Source organism: Rhincodon typus, chromosome 39, assembly GCF_021869965.1.
Source record: "Rhincodon typus isolate 14 chromosome 39, sRhiTyp1.1, whole genome shotgun sequence".
In the NCBI taxonomy this organism is placed as follows: domain Eukaryota; kingdom Metazoa; phylum Chordata; class Chondrichthyes; order Orectolobiformes; family Rhincodontidae; genus Rhincodon; species Rhincodon typus.
Window position 1 is genome coordinate 10,932,369 of NC_063370.1, and position 18,816 is coordinate 10,951,184.

Here is an 18,816-nt window from a genome sequence, read left to right on the forward strand (position 1 = left end):
TCCATTATGGACCGGCTGACCACATAATGTAATAGTGTTCAATACAGAAGACATCTGTTACTCACACTGACTACCAACACCTACTGTCTTTGGCTTTCTTCCTCTTTCATAGATGTCAGACAAAATGACCTTTAAAACTGGGTGACATTTATATCAAAGGATAAAATTATATCTTACTTCCTTGAAATAACTCCAAACAGTCTGGTATCCCATCACCAAGTCACACTTTATTTACATGTGCATAGTACACTGGTTTGGCTTCCTCAGAGCCAGCACTCAGAATGAATAGGATATCTGACACATCTGTTTAGATCATAGAAATTCATCATCATAGAAATCCCTACTGTGTGGAAACAGGCCCTTCAGCCAAACAAGTCCACACCAACCCTCAAAGTATCCCACCCAGACCCATCTAATCAAACATCCCTGAACACTACAGGCAATTTAACATGACTAATCCTCCTAGTCTGCACATCTTTGGACTGTGGGAGGAAACTGGAGCACCCGGAGGAAACCCATGCAGACATGGGGAGAACATGCAAACTCCACACAGACAGTCACCCGAGGCTGGAATCAAACTCAGGTCCCTGGCGCTGTGAGGCAGCAGTGCTAACCACTGAGCCACTGTGCTGCTCCCTGATTGGATCACGTTAACAGCCCCAATCAGGGAACTCATTCAAGAGGTCCACCTGACTGACCTCATTCCGATCACTACACTTCTGATAAGAGGAAAGTATGCAATGGATATCCCCAGAGACCATTATGGCCATTAATGACATTGCTTTGCTAGAATCTGGACTTTTGCAAAAGGGTACAGATGATTCAAAACTTGGCAATGCAATTAATAATAAAGATGTAGACAGAATGGTGAATTGGGCAGATACTTTTTGATGAGGATAAGTGTGAAGTGAGACACCACCATTTTGATGGGACCATAAAAACCTCAGGTCTGGAGGTACGCACTCAGACATCTTAGAAGGTGGCAGCTCAAGTTTATAAGGTGGTTAAGAAAGTATTTGGGAAATTTGCAAGTCAAGACACTGAATACAGTTATGTGCATTATTCTTGAGAAAGGTCTTAGACAGGGTACAAAATAGGTTCATTACTATCATTAGAGACAAAAACTTCAGTCATGTGGAAAGATTGAAGAAGCTGGGATTATTCTTTCCAGAATACTGAAAGTTCAGGGAAATGTTCAAAATTATGAGGTGTTTAGACAGAGCAAGTAGGGACAATGTGTTTCTCAGGTAAGCATTTATGTTACTGCTCTGTTGTGTTTTTAGTTTATATTCTCCCGCACTATTACACCAACACATAACATAATCACTTTACCACCATATTATGGTTAATGAGGAAAAACACTTAAAAAAAGATTGAATCCTGGATTGGAGTAACATGCTTCAAAACCTACCCCATGTTTTCCAGTTGCTGCCACTCTGATACTCACTTTAAGTGTGCTTTCATTTTGTACATCATAAAGTCTTGTGCTTGCTCAGGTGGAGTTGTACTGTGGAATTGTATTGGGGTGTCATATTTGACCCTGAGATTAACTTTTGACTTCATAATTACATCATTATTAAGACCATTCTTAGTGGCGTAGTGGTAATGTCATAGAGTCATAGAGCTGTACAGCATGAAAACAGACCCTTCAGTCCAACTTGTCCATGCCGACCAGATATCCTAAATTAATCTAGTCCCATTTGCCAGCATTTGGCCCACATCCCTCTAAACCCTTCCTATTCATGTACCCATCCAGATGCCTTTTGAATGTTGTAATTATACCAGCCTCCACCACTTCCTCTGGCAGTTCATTCCATACATGCACCATTCTCTGCATGAAAAAGTTTCCCCTCAGGTCCCTTTTAAATCTTTCCCCTCTCACTTAAACGTATTCCCTCTAGTTTTGGACACCCCACCCCAGGGAAAAAACCTTGGCTATTCACCCTATCCATGCCCCTCATGAGTTTATAAACCTCTATAACGTCACCCCTCAGCCTCCGATGCTCCAGGGGAAATAGCCCCAGCCTATTCAGTCTCTCCCTATAGCTCAAACTGTCCAACACTGGCAACATTCCTGTAAATCTTTACTGAACCCTTTCACGTTTCACAACATCTTTCCTGAAGCAGGGAGACCAGAAATGCATGCAGTATTCCAAAAGTGGCCTAACCAATGTCCTGTCCAGCTGCAATATGACCTCCCAACTCCTACACTTAATGCATTGACCAATAAAGGCAAGCACACCAAATGCCTTCTTCACTACCCTGTCCACCTGGGACTCCACTTTCAAGGCACTAGTCTTTGGAGAAATAATCCAAACACCCAGGCTAATGCTCTGGGATCAATTAAATTAATAAAATCTAGAATAAAAAGTTTAGTCTCAGTATGCATGACTATGAAACTATCAATTGACATAAAAATAATTGGTTCAGTAACATCCTTCAGAGAAGGAAATCTGCCAGCCTTACCTGGTCTGTCCAGTACATGATTCTAGATCCACTCCAGTACGTTTGAGCCTGAACTGCCTTCTGAAATGACCTTGCAAGCCATTCAGTTGTGTGAAATTGCTACAAGATAAGCATTGTAGGTGCACTGACCCCACATGGATTGCAGCAGTTCAAGAAGGCTGATCACACTCATGATTAGGATAGGGCAATAAATGCTGACCTTGCCCAAGATACTCACATCCTAAGAATGAATTTTAAAGAAAAGCAGAATTAAGCCGAATGGGCTTTGAGGATGACTTTTCAGCAAGTCTCAGATTGAGGGAAAAGTGAAGATTAAACAGGTCTTGGTCAGGTTGACGGGAATGAGGAAAGAAGAATTTTTCTAACTTGTGGTTGGATTGTGACCAATTGTGATGTTTGACCCAGTCAGAATTCGCTAGTTATCTTTGAGAAACATTTGGATACTGAATGAATCCAAGGACAGGATAAAGAAGTTTCACTTAAACCCATTTAAAGCCAGGAATAAGACCTACACCCCTAAAATTCAGTGGGAGTAAAACCGACCTTCAACCCTAAACTGTCTTTCTTGATGCATGGTTGGAATAAAATTATTTACATCTCACTAACAGACCAAAAAAATCTATTAATATCCATCAATCTGCCCATCTAAAATTGTACTGAAAGAAAATACAACTTTTATTTGATGCAGGATGAAGTTCTGTCTCCATCATAACTGTAATTATAGTTTATAATAATATTATCATTTGGGAAACTGCATTGCAGAGTAGAGGTAGCTTTTTCTTTGGTTTTATTTCTGTGGTGGTAACTTGTATTTTTAAAGAGGTCAGCAGCTTATTTTTGAACAGTGGGTTCAAACATCCTTTTCAAGAAAATATGTGACTAGAGAAACCACCTGGAGAGTTAATTCATGAAAGGTTTGCAAAGTTGAACTTTTATGCCACACAGTCAGGTTTCAATTAAGAAGAAGAGAAGTCATCTGAGAAGAAATGCAGTTTTTTGGTTTGTAGAAAACTCCAGGTTGTTACAACTGGAAATAAATCCAGGTCATCAAGGCGAGAAAGATGTATCTAGGCCATCAGAGCTGGAAGGAGTCAGTTGAGTTAAGAAATCTGAGTTAAGATAGGAGTCACACTTCACTGGGATTAAGTAAGACTGCAAAGACGTTGCTGGGAAAAGGATTGAATTTTTCTTTTTGATGCTTATGATTAGATTTTTCTAAATTATTATGTAGATATTTAGCTTTATTTTATTTTCTTTAATATAATAAACTCACATTGTTTTTGTTAAAAGATCATTGGCAGCCTTGTGTAAATATGTTCAGTAACTGACCATGGTAACCAAACTGCAAAAATAAATGTTCATTCCTAATGACAAGACAGATTTCACTCTGAGATCTGACTTGAACAGTATTACCACCAGTTGGGGTCATAAGACTTTCTGTTTTTTTTCCTCATAGATGATGATTTTTCAGTTATTCAACAAGAGATCATTATGGTGAAATCCTGTACACATCAAAATATCGTCGCTTATTATGGAAGCTATATCAGGTAAGAGCTGGCTAAGAATTTCTTAAAGCAGTTGAGGCCCAACAACTGAATCTACATAGTATAATGTGGACTCAAAGTGGGCATACCCCACCAGAAGCACTATCTTGGGAGAGGTGCATGATGAGACAAAATAACTTTGCTTTTAACATTTAAACTGTTATTTTTAACCTGTATCGTCTGATGGAAAGTCTATTTTATCTTGCATTAGGTCCAATAAGTTATGGATTTGTATGGAATACTGCGGAGGAGGATCACTGCAGGATATTTACCATGGTAACTCCAGTTTTCTCAATTTAAAGAATCACTCCCATTCCAGAAACCTGTGCACTAAAATCTTGGGTTTCAGCCACGTAAAATCAAGGATTCTATGTCATACAACACAAATAAAAACAAATTCACTTATTGGTGCACTCATTCTGCTGCCCCAGTCTGGAATTAAAAGTTTAATGACCATGAAACCATTGTTGATTGTCATCAAAACCCATCTGGTTCAATAGTGCCCATTAGGGAAGGGAATCTGCTATCCTCACCTGGTCTGGCCCACATGTGACTCCAGACCCACAGCAAAATGGTTGAGTCTGAACTACTCTCTTAAATGGTCAAGATACTCAGCTGTTTCCTACAAAAAAAGAATGAGGCCTGTTGGACTACCTAGCATCAAACTTGGCATCGGAAAACATAATGGCAAACACAGCCCCATCAACCTGCAAAGTCCATTTTACTAACATCTGAAATAGATGCTAGACTGGGTCTGTGGTAGGTGGTGAGAAAGCCAGCAAAAGGTAAAGCAATTGTTTCAGAGATAGTAGGAACTGCAGATGCTGGAGAATCTGAGATAACAAGGTGTAGAGCTGGATGAACACAGCAGGCCAAGCAGCATCAGAGGAGCAGGAAGGCTGACGTTTCGGGCCTAGATCCTTCTTCAGAAAATTTAGGTCTAGGCCCAAAACGTCAGCCTTTCTGCTCCTCTGATGCTGCTTGGCCTACTGTGTTCATCCAGCTCTACACCTAGTTATCTCAAAAGGTAAAGCAAGGTTGACGTTATCCTCAGAAATCTGCCTACTGCTGATGCATCTGTCCATGACAATATTGGTAGGAGTGAGTGATGACTGCACAATCCTTGTGGAGACAAAGTCCCATCCTCATCATATTGTGTTGTACTGTCACTGTACTAAATGGGATAAGTTTTGAACAGATCAAACAACTCAGCACACATCACCCATGAGGTGCTCTGGGCCATCACAGCAGCAGAATTGTAATCAAATACACAAATACAATAAGCATGGCATATTCCCCACTCCACCATTACCACATTGTTCTATGAAGAGTGCAGGAGGGCATACCAGGAGCAGCACCAGGCATGGTTAGAAATGTGGTGTCAAACCTAGTCAAACAGCAAAAAAAATTATTTCTGTGCCAGACAAAGTATACAGCAAGTGATAGACGAGGCTAAACAATTCCAGAACCAATGGATCAGACCTGAGCTCTGCAGTCCTTCCACGTACAGTTGTGAATGAGGGTGCTCAATTAAACAACTCACTTGAGTAGGGGGCTCCATAAATATCCCCATCTTCAATGATGGGGGAGCCTAGCACATTAGCGCAAAAAATTAGGCTGAAGCATTTGCAACATTGTGGATGATCCATCTTGGCCTCCTCCACAGGATCCCAGCATCACAGACAAAAGTCTTCAGCGAACTGATTCACTCCACATGACATCAAGAAATGACTGGAGGCACTGAATACTACAAAGGCTATGGGTTCTGATAATATTCCAGCAATATTACTGAACATTTTTGGTCCAGAATTTGTTACACGTCTAGCCAAGCTGTTACAGTAGAGTTACAACACTGGCATCTACCTGACAATGTGGAAAATTGCCCAGGTATATGTATACAAAAAGCAGAACAAATCCAACCCAGCCAAATTACTGCCTCGTCAGCCTACTCTTGATCATCTGTAAAGTTACGGAAGGGTCATCAACATTTTTATCAAGCAGCACTGTTTAGCAATAATCTGCTCATTGATGCCTAGTTTGGGTTCCGCCGTGGCTACCCAGCTCCTGATGTCATAATAGCCTTGATTCAAACCTGTACAAAAGAATTGAATTCCACATGGGGATATGAGGGTGACTGTATTTGACTGAATGCATCACCAAAATTAGCAAAGTTAGCCTTCCAGAGTCACAGCACAGTTTTCACCCATCAAGTGGCAACACAGACATAAAGTTCATTGTACATCAAATTGAAGATAAATGCAAGGAACAGTGCTAAGTGTTGTATATGGTCTTTTTCCAGCTCACAACAGCCTTTGACTCTGTCAACTGTAAAGGCTAATGAAGTATCTTCCTCAAATCTGGCTATCCTCAGAAGTTTGTCACCATCCCCACCCACTCCATGATCCTCACAAATGGAATCAACACAAATGCTAACAGTGATAACTGGGGTCAAGCAAGGTTGGGCCATTTCACCAACCCTCTTCTCCATCTGTCTCACTGCAAAATTGCAGCTTATCCCAGCAATTTATCCACAGGCCATTAGACATAGAAGCAGATTTTTTTTAAAAATTCATTCGTGGGATGTGAGTGTGCTGTCTGGCCAGTATATATTGCCTCTCCCTAGTTGCCTTTGAACTGAGTGGCTCGCTAGACCATTTCAGAAGGCAGATGAGAGTCAGCCACATTGCTGTGAGTCTGTAGTCACATGTAGGCCAGACCAAATGAGGATGGCAGATTTCCACCCCTGGAGGACATTAATGAACCAGGTGGGTTTTTCTGACAACTGACAATGGTTTTGTGCTCATTAGTAGATTCTTAATTCCATTGTTATTGAATTCAAATTCCACTATCTGCCATAGCAGGATTTGAACACAGGTCCCCAGAACATTACCTGAGTTTCTGGATTAATAGTCTAGCGATAATTCCTCTAGGTCATTGCCTCCCCTGCTAAGGCCCATGTAGGCCCATCAGATCTGCCCCGCCACTCAATGATGTCATGACTCATCCAAGACTAACTCTCATTGTAATGAATGTCAATGTAGCTAATCCCTCCTATTATTCCTCATTATACGGAATCCTAAAAATGTTCCACAGTGCTCCGCCTATAAGTCTTTTGAACTGCAATGACTACTATCAGGCCAACACATGACTGGTTAAGTAACCAGTTAATCTGTTTTCAGTGATGTTAGTGGAGACAGCAGTATTGGGCATGAAGATAATCTACAGAATCGTTGGAAAACTGTTCAGTCTAAACCACTTTCAATCCTAAACCAAAATCACTCCACCTCAATCACTGAGCTCCAGTATGCAAATGACAGTTCTGCATGCTCAGTCAGAAACAGAGTTTCAGGTCATTGTCAACTTCCCCAAATCATATGATAAAAATGGGCTCTTCACTAAACACTTATAAACTGAGGTTCTCTTTCCACCCAAAATGTGGAATAGAGATTAAAGATCAACCATGATCCTACTGAGTAGCAGACTAGGTTTGAGGAGCCATACAACCTACTCTTGCTTCTAATTCTTACGTTCTCACATTTGATCCTCAATGACCAAACCTGCTTTCCATTGATTCCAAAGCTATAATCTCTTCACGGACCAAACCTGTTCCCATTAACTCCAATTGTATAGAAGCTCAGCAGACTCAGCCCAATCTCACTCACTTTCATTGCATGGAATGTCAATAAAACCAATCCCTCCTCATATTTATTATTGTATACAATCTTAAAAATGTTCAAGAGTGTGCTACCTACAACTCTTCTGATCTGCAATGATGATTGGTTAGGTGACCAGTTAATCTGTTTACAGTGATGTTGTTGGAGGGGAGAAGTACTGTTCTTTGAACAGGGATATGGGATCTTTGATATAATTTCCTGAAATGATAGGAACAGTCAAGGCTGAAGATAAGTCAAGGCTGAGTACGTCATCAGAAATTTTGTTTAACACGACAGTGTAGTGTTGCTGCAAAAGATAATTTCACTGCTGGACCTGAGTTTAGTTAATAACAGCAAGCTGACATTGACCAACTCATCATCTTCCCTTTTTTCGCAACTTTGGGCCTCAGCTCTCCCTTTGAGTTTCTCTATTTTAACAACAGCTAATTGTCACCTTAAAGCAGCTGTGCAACGGAATCTGCAGATACTTCAGGTCCAGTGTGTGTGTGGTCGTTTCTGTTTTGTTCAAACTGATAATTTGAATAAATTATCGGCTATCCAGCAGCCAGGCTTCTGATAGTTGTGTTTGTGGTTTCACAGGGTTCTGCTTATGTTAGGTCAATTGACAAAGTTTTAACTTAACCACGTCTAAAACTAATGTGAGGAAACTGCTGCTCTTTGAAAAAATTCAACAAACCATCTTGTTTTGCAAAAGTCAGGATCGTTTAAAGACATTTCACTTCATTGTACTCATTTGGTTGGGGTGGGGGCACATTAATACCATATCATTGCTGAAAGAACGACACAATTTGCCGAAATAACTGATGTTAGCTGAACAATGCAAGGGAACCACAGTACTGAGCTCCAGATTGAAAGACACCAAATTACTGAGAAGATCAATAAACCAAAGACCTAATACATAAACTCTGAGTTTGAGCCTAAAGAGAAGGACCAAAGTGAAGGTAGACAGATTATGGGTGAAGATCTGGAAAAAGTGAGTAGTCTCAAAACTTGTTAGTCAGTGCTGTCAGAAGATGAAAGTATGAAATTACAATGAAACAATGGATTCATTCTGGTAGAAGTAATTGGAAGAAATGCAATGGAATATTTAAAAAATATTGGTGGAATTGAAGGAATATTCTACAAGTCAATTCAGAGACTAGTCTTATATGTGCAGAACCTTGGGCCATCTCAAGATTAGAGGACCAATGATTGGAGACAACTAAGGTGCAAATCCTGAAATAGATGTATGGGGTGATGAAAAAGGACAAGATCAGGAATTAACACATCAGGGTGTCAGTTTGGAAACATGAAGAAAGTTGCTGGGAAGAGATTGAAATAGCATGGTCATCTGTTGCAGAGGGAGAAAGAAATGTGATGAGGTGATGATGAAGATGAGATTGCCAGAAGAAGAGGAGCAAGGCCTAAAGATGCAATGCCAGAAAAACTTTAAAAACAGCTGAATTGGGAGAGAAATGAGTGACTCAGGGTCATAAAGATGTACAGCATGGAAAAAGACCCTTCAGTCCAACTTGTCCATGCCAACCAGATATCCTTAACTAATCTAGTTCCATTTGCCAGCACTTCGCCCATATCCCTCTAAACATCCCTATTCATAAACCCATCCAATGCATTTTAGATGTTGTAATTGTATCAGCCCTTCCTCCAACACTTCCTCTGGCAGTTCATTCCACACACACACCATCTCTCTGTGTGAAAAAGTTGTCCCTTAGGTCCCTTTTAAATCTTTCCCCTCTCACCTTAAACCTGTGCCCTCTAGTTTGAACTTCACCTACCCTGGGAAAAAGAGGAGGTGATGGGGAAAGTTGATCAATCAGCATTGTGGTGACCCCAAGAGAGAAGTTGATAGAAGAAGATAGAAGAGAAAGTGAGTTGCTGACAGGGAGAAAGAGGAGAGTAATTGAGAGTGTGACAGAAGTAAGTTATTGGCAGTGAATGAATTACTACCTGTGAAAGGCAGTTTACTGAAAGTGTGTGGTGAATTACTGATAATGTATGAAAAGGGAGTTGCTAGGCCATTCCAAATGTCCCTAGGCTGTGCCCCTGTCTTTTTCATCACCAGTTTGATAATCTGGACTTATTCTAGTATTTGAATTGGTTATCTAAATGACATGTTATGCCTCAGCAAGGTTGCACAGGACATGGAACACCGACAGCAGCATTATACAATGTGAATGATGTGAACTAAACACATATACACAGAAAGAATTATGCAATGGTGCTATACAGTTGTACTTTTGTTAATTATAACAAAGTTTGAAGATCATTCGAAACTTGGAAATCTAGAAAACAGTGAAGATGATAGTAGCAGATAAGATGAGAGACTCATGAAACAGGAGAACACATGATAGATGCAGTTTAATTCAAGATGATACACTTTTGTGAAAAGATTCAGGAGAGTCAACAGAATTCAAATAAGAGAGAAGAAATAGGATCAGGAATATGCCGTTTGGCAGCTTGTGCCTGCTCTGCCATTCTGTAAGAACATGTCTGACCTTAAAAATGGGTGCAGGAACAAAGGGACTTGGTGTTCACATATACAAATCTTTGAGGAGACAGTACAACTTAAGATGCTGTTTGCTCAGCTCCTACAAGTAATGATGCTCATCACCCATGAGATGGTATCTTGAACTTTGGAGCCATTGTTCTCAGAAACATTAATAAGTTTGTTGAAATAGGGAAATGCAGGTAAAGAAAAGAGCAGATGCGTGATGCCAGCTGTGACTCTCACTCATGGATGTGAAACTGAAGACTTCCCCTTTTATTTCTGATAGCATAAAGACTTTTATTGTATTGGACAAATAAACAGCATTAACTTCTCTTTTCTTATCTTCCTGCTAGTAACTGGCCCACTCTCGGAGTTGCAGATCGCTTACATCAGCAGAGAGACACTACAGGTGAAAGCTATTCAGCAGTGGCTCTATGATTTAATTTGATAACTTTAATCATTTATAATGCAATGGCAGAAGCATGTTTGTGATTGGCTATCCTTGACTCATTGTTGGAGGGAGGCCTCCTCCATGATTTCATCCAACTAGGTTCTCAAAGTCAATAATTATTCACCACAGACGTGTGTGTCATGCAAATTTCTAATTTATAAAATGGAAACCTTTCAAAACAAAACATACTGTTCCATCAAAGCTAATTAATTCAGTTACTATGCAACCTGTCGGACTGATCCATTTAGTCAACAAATATTTGCTGATCCTAACAGGGTATATTTGCAGTTTCTCCTCACCTCTGGTTTCAACAGTGATCTGTTGTTCACTCCAGAGAGAGATTATATTACGTATTTCTAAATGTTCTAATACATATTTTGTAGTATACTTTAATATTTCCCAATGACAGATGTTAAACTAACTGGTTGATAGTTAGCTTTTTTGTCTTTCTTTTTGAATAAGGGTATTTTCTAATCCTGTGGAATTTTTTTCAGAATCTAAAAATTCTTAGAAGATTACTACTAGTGAATCCACTAGCTTTGTAGCTGTTTCCATTAAAATCCTAGGATGCAACCATCAAGTTCAGGGAACCTAGCAGCCTTAAGCACCATTAGTTTTCCGAGTACATTTTCTCGAGTGATTCTTGAGAAGTGGAATTTTATTGAGGTTTAAACAACGTGGGGTATTCCATGATTTGTGACAGCGGATGATTGGCCTCACTCGACCTATTTCAATGTTGGGAGCATCTTACTTCATCTTTTATGCTTTAGACAAGCAGTGCAATTAGTCTATCACTAGGCAGTGTCAAGTTGCTAATTGAGGGGCTTGTTAAACACCTTGCTAACTGCCCAACAACTCATTAATATTAAGCTTCTCATTTTACAAACCGCATCAAACAAGCTAGATGGTGAGAAAACTCGACATGGAAATCAGAGTGGGTACCTGGTGAATTCAGCCTGCTGCTTGCTCTGGAGGATCTCCGCGTTGGAGAACTGCCATCAGTGTCTCAGGGGCATGCTCCATGGGCACCAGCCACATGTACTCCATAGCCACAGATATTGTCCCAACACACATGGCGCATCTCCAATTCACTTCGGATGCTTCTGCACCTCAATGCACTGGCAACTATAACAGCAATGCTGCAGAGAGACACTGCTCATGAACTGGACCAGGCTGTGTCTCCAGCCTGTTCACTTGCTTTCAAAGTGCTCATTCATTCTGAGCCTAATTGGATGTTCACAAAATCCTTGCCTTGCATTGCCTTGCCTTTTTGCACTTTACCACCTCAGCCAGAGATACAAGGCTCATATTCGTTTTTCCTTGCTTTGCCATTTAGCCAGAAGCTTGCCACGGTAGGCAGCAGTCCTCAGTCATGTCAGGGGGATAGCCATCAAACAAAGACAGAAAATACTGGAGAACCTTAGTAGATCTGACAGTGTCAGGAGAGAAAAACACAGTTAATGTTTTGAGTCCACCATGACAATAGGCTTTTAAAGATGGCACAGTCTCAAGGGATGCTGGTGAATTCCGTGATATCTGCTGAGTGGTATGTTGTTCTTGGAATGAAACATGGTAGGGTGGGGGCTGGAATCGAACATGAGGGATGCCACTGGGCAGGTAATTAATGAGATGTTTGGTAAGATATGGTAAGAAAATTTGCAGGCCACTCAGCAAGAATCCCTCCAAAAACTTTGACACAACTCATACTTAGCCAAAAAAAGTAAGATTCAAGCCATTGTTTATTTCTTTCCCACCTTTAGCCCCTTGTTTATTTAATATTTTTAGAATACTATCAATGTCTTCTACCTTGAAGACTGATGTAAAGTAGTTATTCTGCTATTTTCTTGCTGACCATTATCATTTCCACAGCCTTGTTCTGTAAAGGCTGTGTTTTCTTTGGTCCCTCTCTTTTTTTGAAACATATATTTAAAGAAGTTCTTCCTGCCCCTTTTTACTTTACTTGCTAGCTTGCCCTTGTAGTTTATTTGCTCCCTCTTTATTATCATTTCGTCCTTTTGTTGGCTTTTAAAACTTACCCGATCCTCTGGCTTGCCACTAATGTTCGCCACAATGTATGTTTTTTCTTTCTTTCATTTTGATACTGCAAAGAGAACAGAACAAAAGATTAGAAGTCAAGATTAATTCTAACTGTTCTGTATTTTGTTTCCCTTTAGGGCTTGGAATATCTGCACAATCAGGGGAAGATACACCGAGATATCAAGGTAAGTTATCCTAGCATCAATTTTTATTAACTTATAGTAAATGGCCCATGGCACTATCCAAGGTATGGATAAATATAAGTTTTTTTAATATTTATAAAACTGTAACAGAGTGAGTGAGGTGTCAGTGGGGAGCACTTCAGGACAAGTCATCGTAATTCTATTAGTTTTAAAATAGTTATCGAAAAGGATAGAACTGATCAAAAAGTTGAAGTTCTAAACTGGAGTAAGGATAATTTTGACGGTATTAAGCACAGACATCCAAAAGTTGATAAAGGGACGGTTGGGAAATCTCTTTAAAAGTGAGATAACGAGAATTCAGAGACGGTATGTCCCTATTAGGGTGATGGGCTAGGCTGGTAGGTGTAGGGAATACTGGATGACTAGAGAAATTGAGGCTCTGGTCAAAAAAAAGGAGTCATATGTCAGGTGTAGACAGCTGGGATAGAGGGAATCTCAAAGAATATAAGGGCATAAGAATATGCGTAAGAGAGGGAAATCAGGATGGCAATAAGGGAACAAGAGATATCTTTGGCAAAAGGGTTAAGGAGAATCCAAAGAGATTCTATAAGTACATTAAGGGCAAAAACATAACTAGGGAGAGAATATGGGCCCTTAAAGCTCAATGTGACCGTCAATATGTGGAGATGAGTGAGATACTAAATGAATATTTCATATTAGTATTTGCTGTGGAGAAGAACATGGAAGCTAGGGAACATGGGGAGATAAATAGTGATCATAATGACTGTAATGAGATCAGCCAGGTGGACCTCATTGAATATGAGCTCCCTGATTGGACCAAATTAACAGCCCCAATCAGGGAGCCCTGGCTGACTGGTAAGAACAGGAGTATCTGGAGGGGGTTGTCTCTGCCAATTGCCTGCCTCTCTTCTGCAGTTATGTTCGAACCCACACGTCATTGGAAAGGAAGCACGCAGCATCCACCAATGCTCTTTAGGGAGAGGTGGACACTGTGGGGAATGGAGTGCCTTATTTCACCCCCAACTCTGTTTCAATTTAGTCCCCTCATTCTCTCCCAATCCCCTACTTCTCTTTTTCACATAAGCACTGCCTTTATTAGGCTTTGCTAGTTAATGTTTCATTATCTACATGGGTGCTTTCCTGTTGGTGGAAAATATAGAATTAAAGTTTTTGCACAATGGTGTCCTTTTTATTGTGGCACTATACATACACACACAGCCATGGGTGATTCGGGAAAATATAAGCACTACTGCTATGCCCCCTTTGGGTGCAGTGGTAATGTGGGGGAATTTAAAACAAAAAGGAGTCTCAGAAGAAAGAACAGGAGTGTCAGATATGCTGTTCACTTTAAGAGCTGACTCTGAGGGAGTAGGATCAGTGTCAAGGACTCTCCATATGTAAATAAAAGGTGACACAGTGACAGGATACTGGCCTGTGTGGAGTTCTGTCAGTGGCGTCTTGAAAAGAGTTCATATTATAGAAGAGGACGTGCTGGAGGTCTTAAAATGCATAGTGGAAGATAAATCCCTGGGACGTGACCAGGTGTTTCCCAAACCTTTGTGGAAAGCTGGGGAAGAGATTGCTGGGCCCCTTGCTGAGATATTTGTGTCATCGACAGCCACGGGTGAGGTTCTGAAAGACTGGAGGTTGGCTGATGTGGTACCATTATTTAAGAAAAGCTGTAAGGAAAAGCCAGCTGACTATAGACCAGTGAGCCTTACGTCAGTAGTGTATAAGTCATTGGAAGAGCTCCTGAGGGACAGGATTTACATGCATTTAGAAAGGCAAGGACTGATTAGGGATGGTCAACATGGGAAATCATATCTCACTGACTTGATTGAGTTCTTTGAAGAGGTGACAAAGAAGATTGATGAAAGCAGGGTGGTAGACATTGTCTATATGGACTTCAGCAAGGTGTTCGACAAGATAGACTGGTTAGTAAGGTTAGATCACATGGCATCCCCCTGGAGCTGTCCAACTGGATACAAAATTGGCTTGAATGTAGGAGACAGAGGGTGGTGGTAGAGGTTTGCTTTTTGGACCAGAGGCCTGTGACCAGCTGTGTGCCACAAGGATCTGTGCTGGGTACACTGTTTTTCATCACTTACATAAATGATTTGGATGTGAATATTGTTAGTAAGTTTTCTAACTTACCCCCTTCCCCAAGCCTGCAGCTCCCAATCCGCACAATTAGGTTCCCAATTCTCCTTTAAATGACAATGCCTTTCCAGTTAGTTGGCTGGATGGACCCAAACGGACTGACAATTGCCAACCCCTAAATAATCTAACTAAACAGAGCCAGATGACAAGTGCCCACGCCCCTGATTGATGCCTGTACATATCTATGACAGTCTGCACAAAAGCTTTTAATGCTAGTTACTGGTGCACCCTGCAATGCAGGCCTATGCTTCCTAATTGATCTTAAGTAGATCAGAGATGTACCATAAAGATTGTGGGGGTTGGCAAATATTGGATGACAATGTATGTGGATGAGGTCTATGTGCAGCTGATGCTCATGGATCGTGGCCTGACTGTTTTGTGCTGAGGAACATGAAGGCTCTTCGAGGCCAGCAACAAACTTAAGTCACCAGGTACCTGCTGTGACTTTCTTGTTGAGAATTGCTGTTCCAGCTGAGTTAGATTGAGATCTGTCTCCTTGCCCTGCTCCTGAGAGTGGAAAGAAATGGCAAACCACCACTAATAAAAACTGCCAAAAAAAATGGTTGAAGAGGAAACATCAGTAGACAGTAAGTCCAGGACCAGCCTTTGGTTAGAGCACATGCAGTATGTTATGGTGATAGCTTCATTAGTTCAGACACTGCAGTCCAAATTGTAAATCGGTGATAAACTCCTGGTAATGTTCACTAAATGCAATAGTTTGGTTAACTATATGTAGTATTTAGTGCAATAGGTGATGGGATATATAGTCAATATAGTCCATTATTATCATTAATATGATGTACAGTATAATATATGCATGACAGTATATGATATCTAATATACAGCACACATTATTGTAACGTATGATTTATTTCATGTGCTGCAAGAAGTTTGGTTAGTGTAAACTGAATATGGTGTACCTGTTATACCAAACATAGTACGATCAACATACACAGTGAGTTGTAGTTCTCCAGCTTTCATTAGTGCTAAGCTCTGGTAATGTTACTCCAAATACTTCAAATTGAAATGGCATTTTTTATCACAAACCTAGAGGCTTTCAATAAGTTTCCATCTGTTATGTTTTCACCCCTACTTTAACTTGCATGACAACATTGATTGTGATTCAAAAAGCCATTGATGGGATGTCCTTTTGGGCTGCTCCTTTCTCCATGTATCTACACTCAGTTCTCATTACTCACAAGGGATGGGGCACACACTTTCTGTGGATAATTAAAAATGTGGATACTTTTAAGGGGCTTTTGAGCATTTAAGGGGCTTTTAGATAAGTACATATATAAGCAAGGAATGGAGGGATATGGACCATGGACAGGCAGAAGGGATTAGTTTAACTTGGCGTCATGTCCGCCACAACATTGTGGGCCGAAGGGCCTGTTCCTGTGCTGTGCTGTACTTTTCTATGTATTCCTAAGTACCACAAAGATCCGAGCAATTACTGAGGCAAACTGGACAAGACCATGGGGAGAAAAAAAATGAGGTCTGTGCCACCCTCACGACTGTTTGGATTCACAGGTAATAAATCAGTGGATAATGAGGACTGGGTGTATATACTTCCAGTAACGGTTCTGTCACTGTATCTAATAATGTGGCAGAGCAAAGCACACCTAGATCCACATGTGTGGATATGTGTTCATGTATGTGTGTATGCTCATTAAATTATTAAATGACACAAAACAGGAGACCATTCAGCCTATCCTGCCTGTGCATGATCTTTGGTTGAGCTATCTAATTAATTCCATCTCGCTGCTCTATCCTCATAACCCTGCAAATCAATTTCTTTCTAATTTGTTTCCAATTCCTTTTTGAATGTTACAATTGATTCTGCTTTTACTACCCTTTCATTCCAGATAATAACAGCATGTTGTAGAACAAAAAGTTTCCATGTATCACCTCTGGTTACTGACCCTTTTATGAACAGCTTCTCATTATTTGCAAAATAATCCTTCGCAGTTGGAATTCTTTAAAATTTCCTCATCTCCTCTGCATTTGTGTCTGCGTATATGTTCATTTGTTCATTCTAAGTGAGTGTACATCCATATCTACAATTATAGTAGATGTGTGCACTGTGGACACATAATTCTGTTTACAGTGTAGACATGTTCATGTTCAACAAGCAAGTAGAATGTGGTCTTTTGATTGACACAAACCTGTTTTATTTTCTCACTGCAGGGAGCAAATATTCTTATCAATGACAATGGAGATGTAAAATTAGGTGAGTCAGAAAAATGGACATATATTGTACAAAATTCTACCTTTCATCAACACATTAATCAAGGAATAGTATGATTCATATTTAGTAAAGCTTCTTTTGCAATGGCCCAACAAACATTCTCTGGATATGGAGAGCACAGGTTAGGTACAGAGTAAACGTCCCTCTTCAATGTTGATCAATGTTGATTTGGGCAGGTGCAGGACGGAGTTAGATACAGTTTGACTATCAGACTTAGAGATGCTGGTCCCTTTAAGATTTAAAAACAAAAATCAGCTCCAGAGTTGATAGACAGAAGGTGATGCTCATTGGGTCTGTATTTAAGAGCTGAGTTTTCTGGATGGATAGTATCTTCTGGATATTAAAAAAAAGACTGCGTTTTCCCGATGGGTAGTGTGTAGTACTTGTTAAATAGTTAATTGGGTGATTTGATGATGACAGCATTCTTAAAATAAAAAAGAAAGAGTTGAGTTCTTCTTCAGTGGGGTGTTAGCTTCTGGACAAGGGCTTGAGAAAGAAGAGGTGGAAACTGATGATTGTACTATGCTATAGATTTGCAATAAAACCCTTGTAAATCTGAAAGTCTTTTGCTGCCTAATTCAACATATGGATATCAGTGTATGAGACAAAGCTTGCTCTATCAAACACTGCCAGAATAGATACAGCACAGGGTTTGATACTGATTCCCTCTATGCTGTCCTATCAATGTTCTGGGGCCTGCAGCATTCTGATCAGGAAATGTTCATGCCAAGCAAAGTCAAGACCCACAGTCACAAATCTGATGTGGGTTAAGTGTCAGGATAGAAGACAGCATAGTTTTATGTCAGTAATACAAATTCATTTAATCCAGCTTTAGTCTAGACTATTTCAACTTACTTCCTCCCACCCTCCCCCAAAAATTGAAATCAATTTAAAAATGAACCTATGAGTTAATCAATTTTAAAGTTACTCTTACCAGTGAGCTCATCATCTCGTGGGTCATCGAACAGCTCCATCCATGGGAAGTCACTAAAGCAGGAAATAACAAAATTATTAGCCCTTTTAAATAAAATTGCTGGCTGTATCCAGCAGATAATCTTTATTTTTGACTGTGATAGGAACAATAGGTAAGTGTCAGCAGCAGATACTATGCAAGAAAATATACAGAATATCCGACACAATCAGTCAATGCCTTTGTTTAGGCATCTATCCAGCTGCTTTACACTTAAACCCATCAGCACAGCTTCCTATCTCTTTCCCTCTTGTGTTTACGCAGCTTTTCCTTAAATAATAAGAGAAAAAAAAGACTCTACATTTATGTAGTGTATTTCACAATCATCAAATATCTCAAAGCAATTTACAGCCAAGGAAGTACTTAATGAGGTTTGGTAACTTCTACAATACAGGAAACACGACAGTCAACCTGTGCACAGCAATTTCCTAAAAACAGTAATGCTTTAATGACCGGATAATATTTTTAAGCTATATTGATTGAAGCACAAAAGGACACTGAATGGGACTTGAGATAACAAGGTGTAGAGCTGGATGAACACAGCAGGCCAAGCAGCATCAGAGGAGCAGGAAAGCTGACGTTTCGGGCCTAGACCCTTCTTCAGAAAATCTAGG

The 18,816-nt window shown here is 40.2% G+C and overlaps 1 protein-coding gene across 2 annotated transcripts in view; it reads left to right on the forward strand.

Annotated features, from left to right (window-relative positions):
* The window catches only part of LOC109916779 (mitogen-activated protein kinase kinase kinase kinase 5-like), a 114,369-nt gene that overhangs the window by 42,641 nt on the left and 52,912 nt on the right, over positions 1 to 18,816 (forward strand). For both annotated transcript variants that reach the window (XM_048618402.1, XM_048618403.1), the window contains exons 3-7: positions 3,923 to 4,013; positions 4,222 to 4,286; positions 10,526 to 10,581; positions 12,798 to 12,845; positions 17,172 to 17,214. In XM_048618402.1, coding sequence (XP_048474359.1) covers positions 3,923 to 4,013; positions 4,222 to 4,286; positions 10,526 to 10,581; positions 12,798 to 12,845; positions 17,172 to 17,214 — 303 coding nt within the window. The remainder of the gene's footprint in view (positions 1 to 3,922; positions 4,014 to 4,221; positions 4,287 to 10,525; positions 10,582 to 12,797; positions 12,846 to 17,171; positions 17,215 to 18,816) is intronic.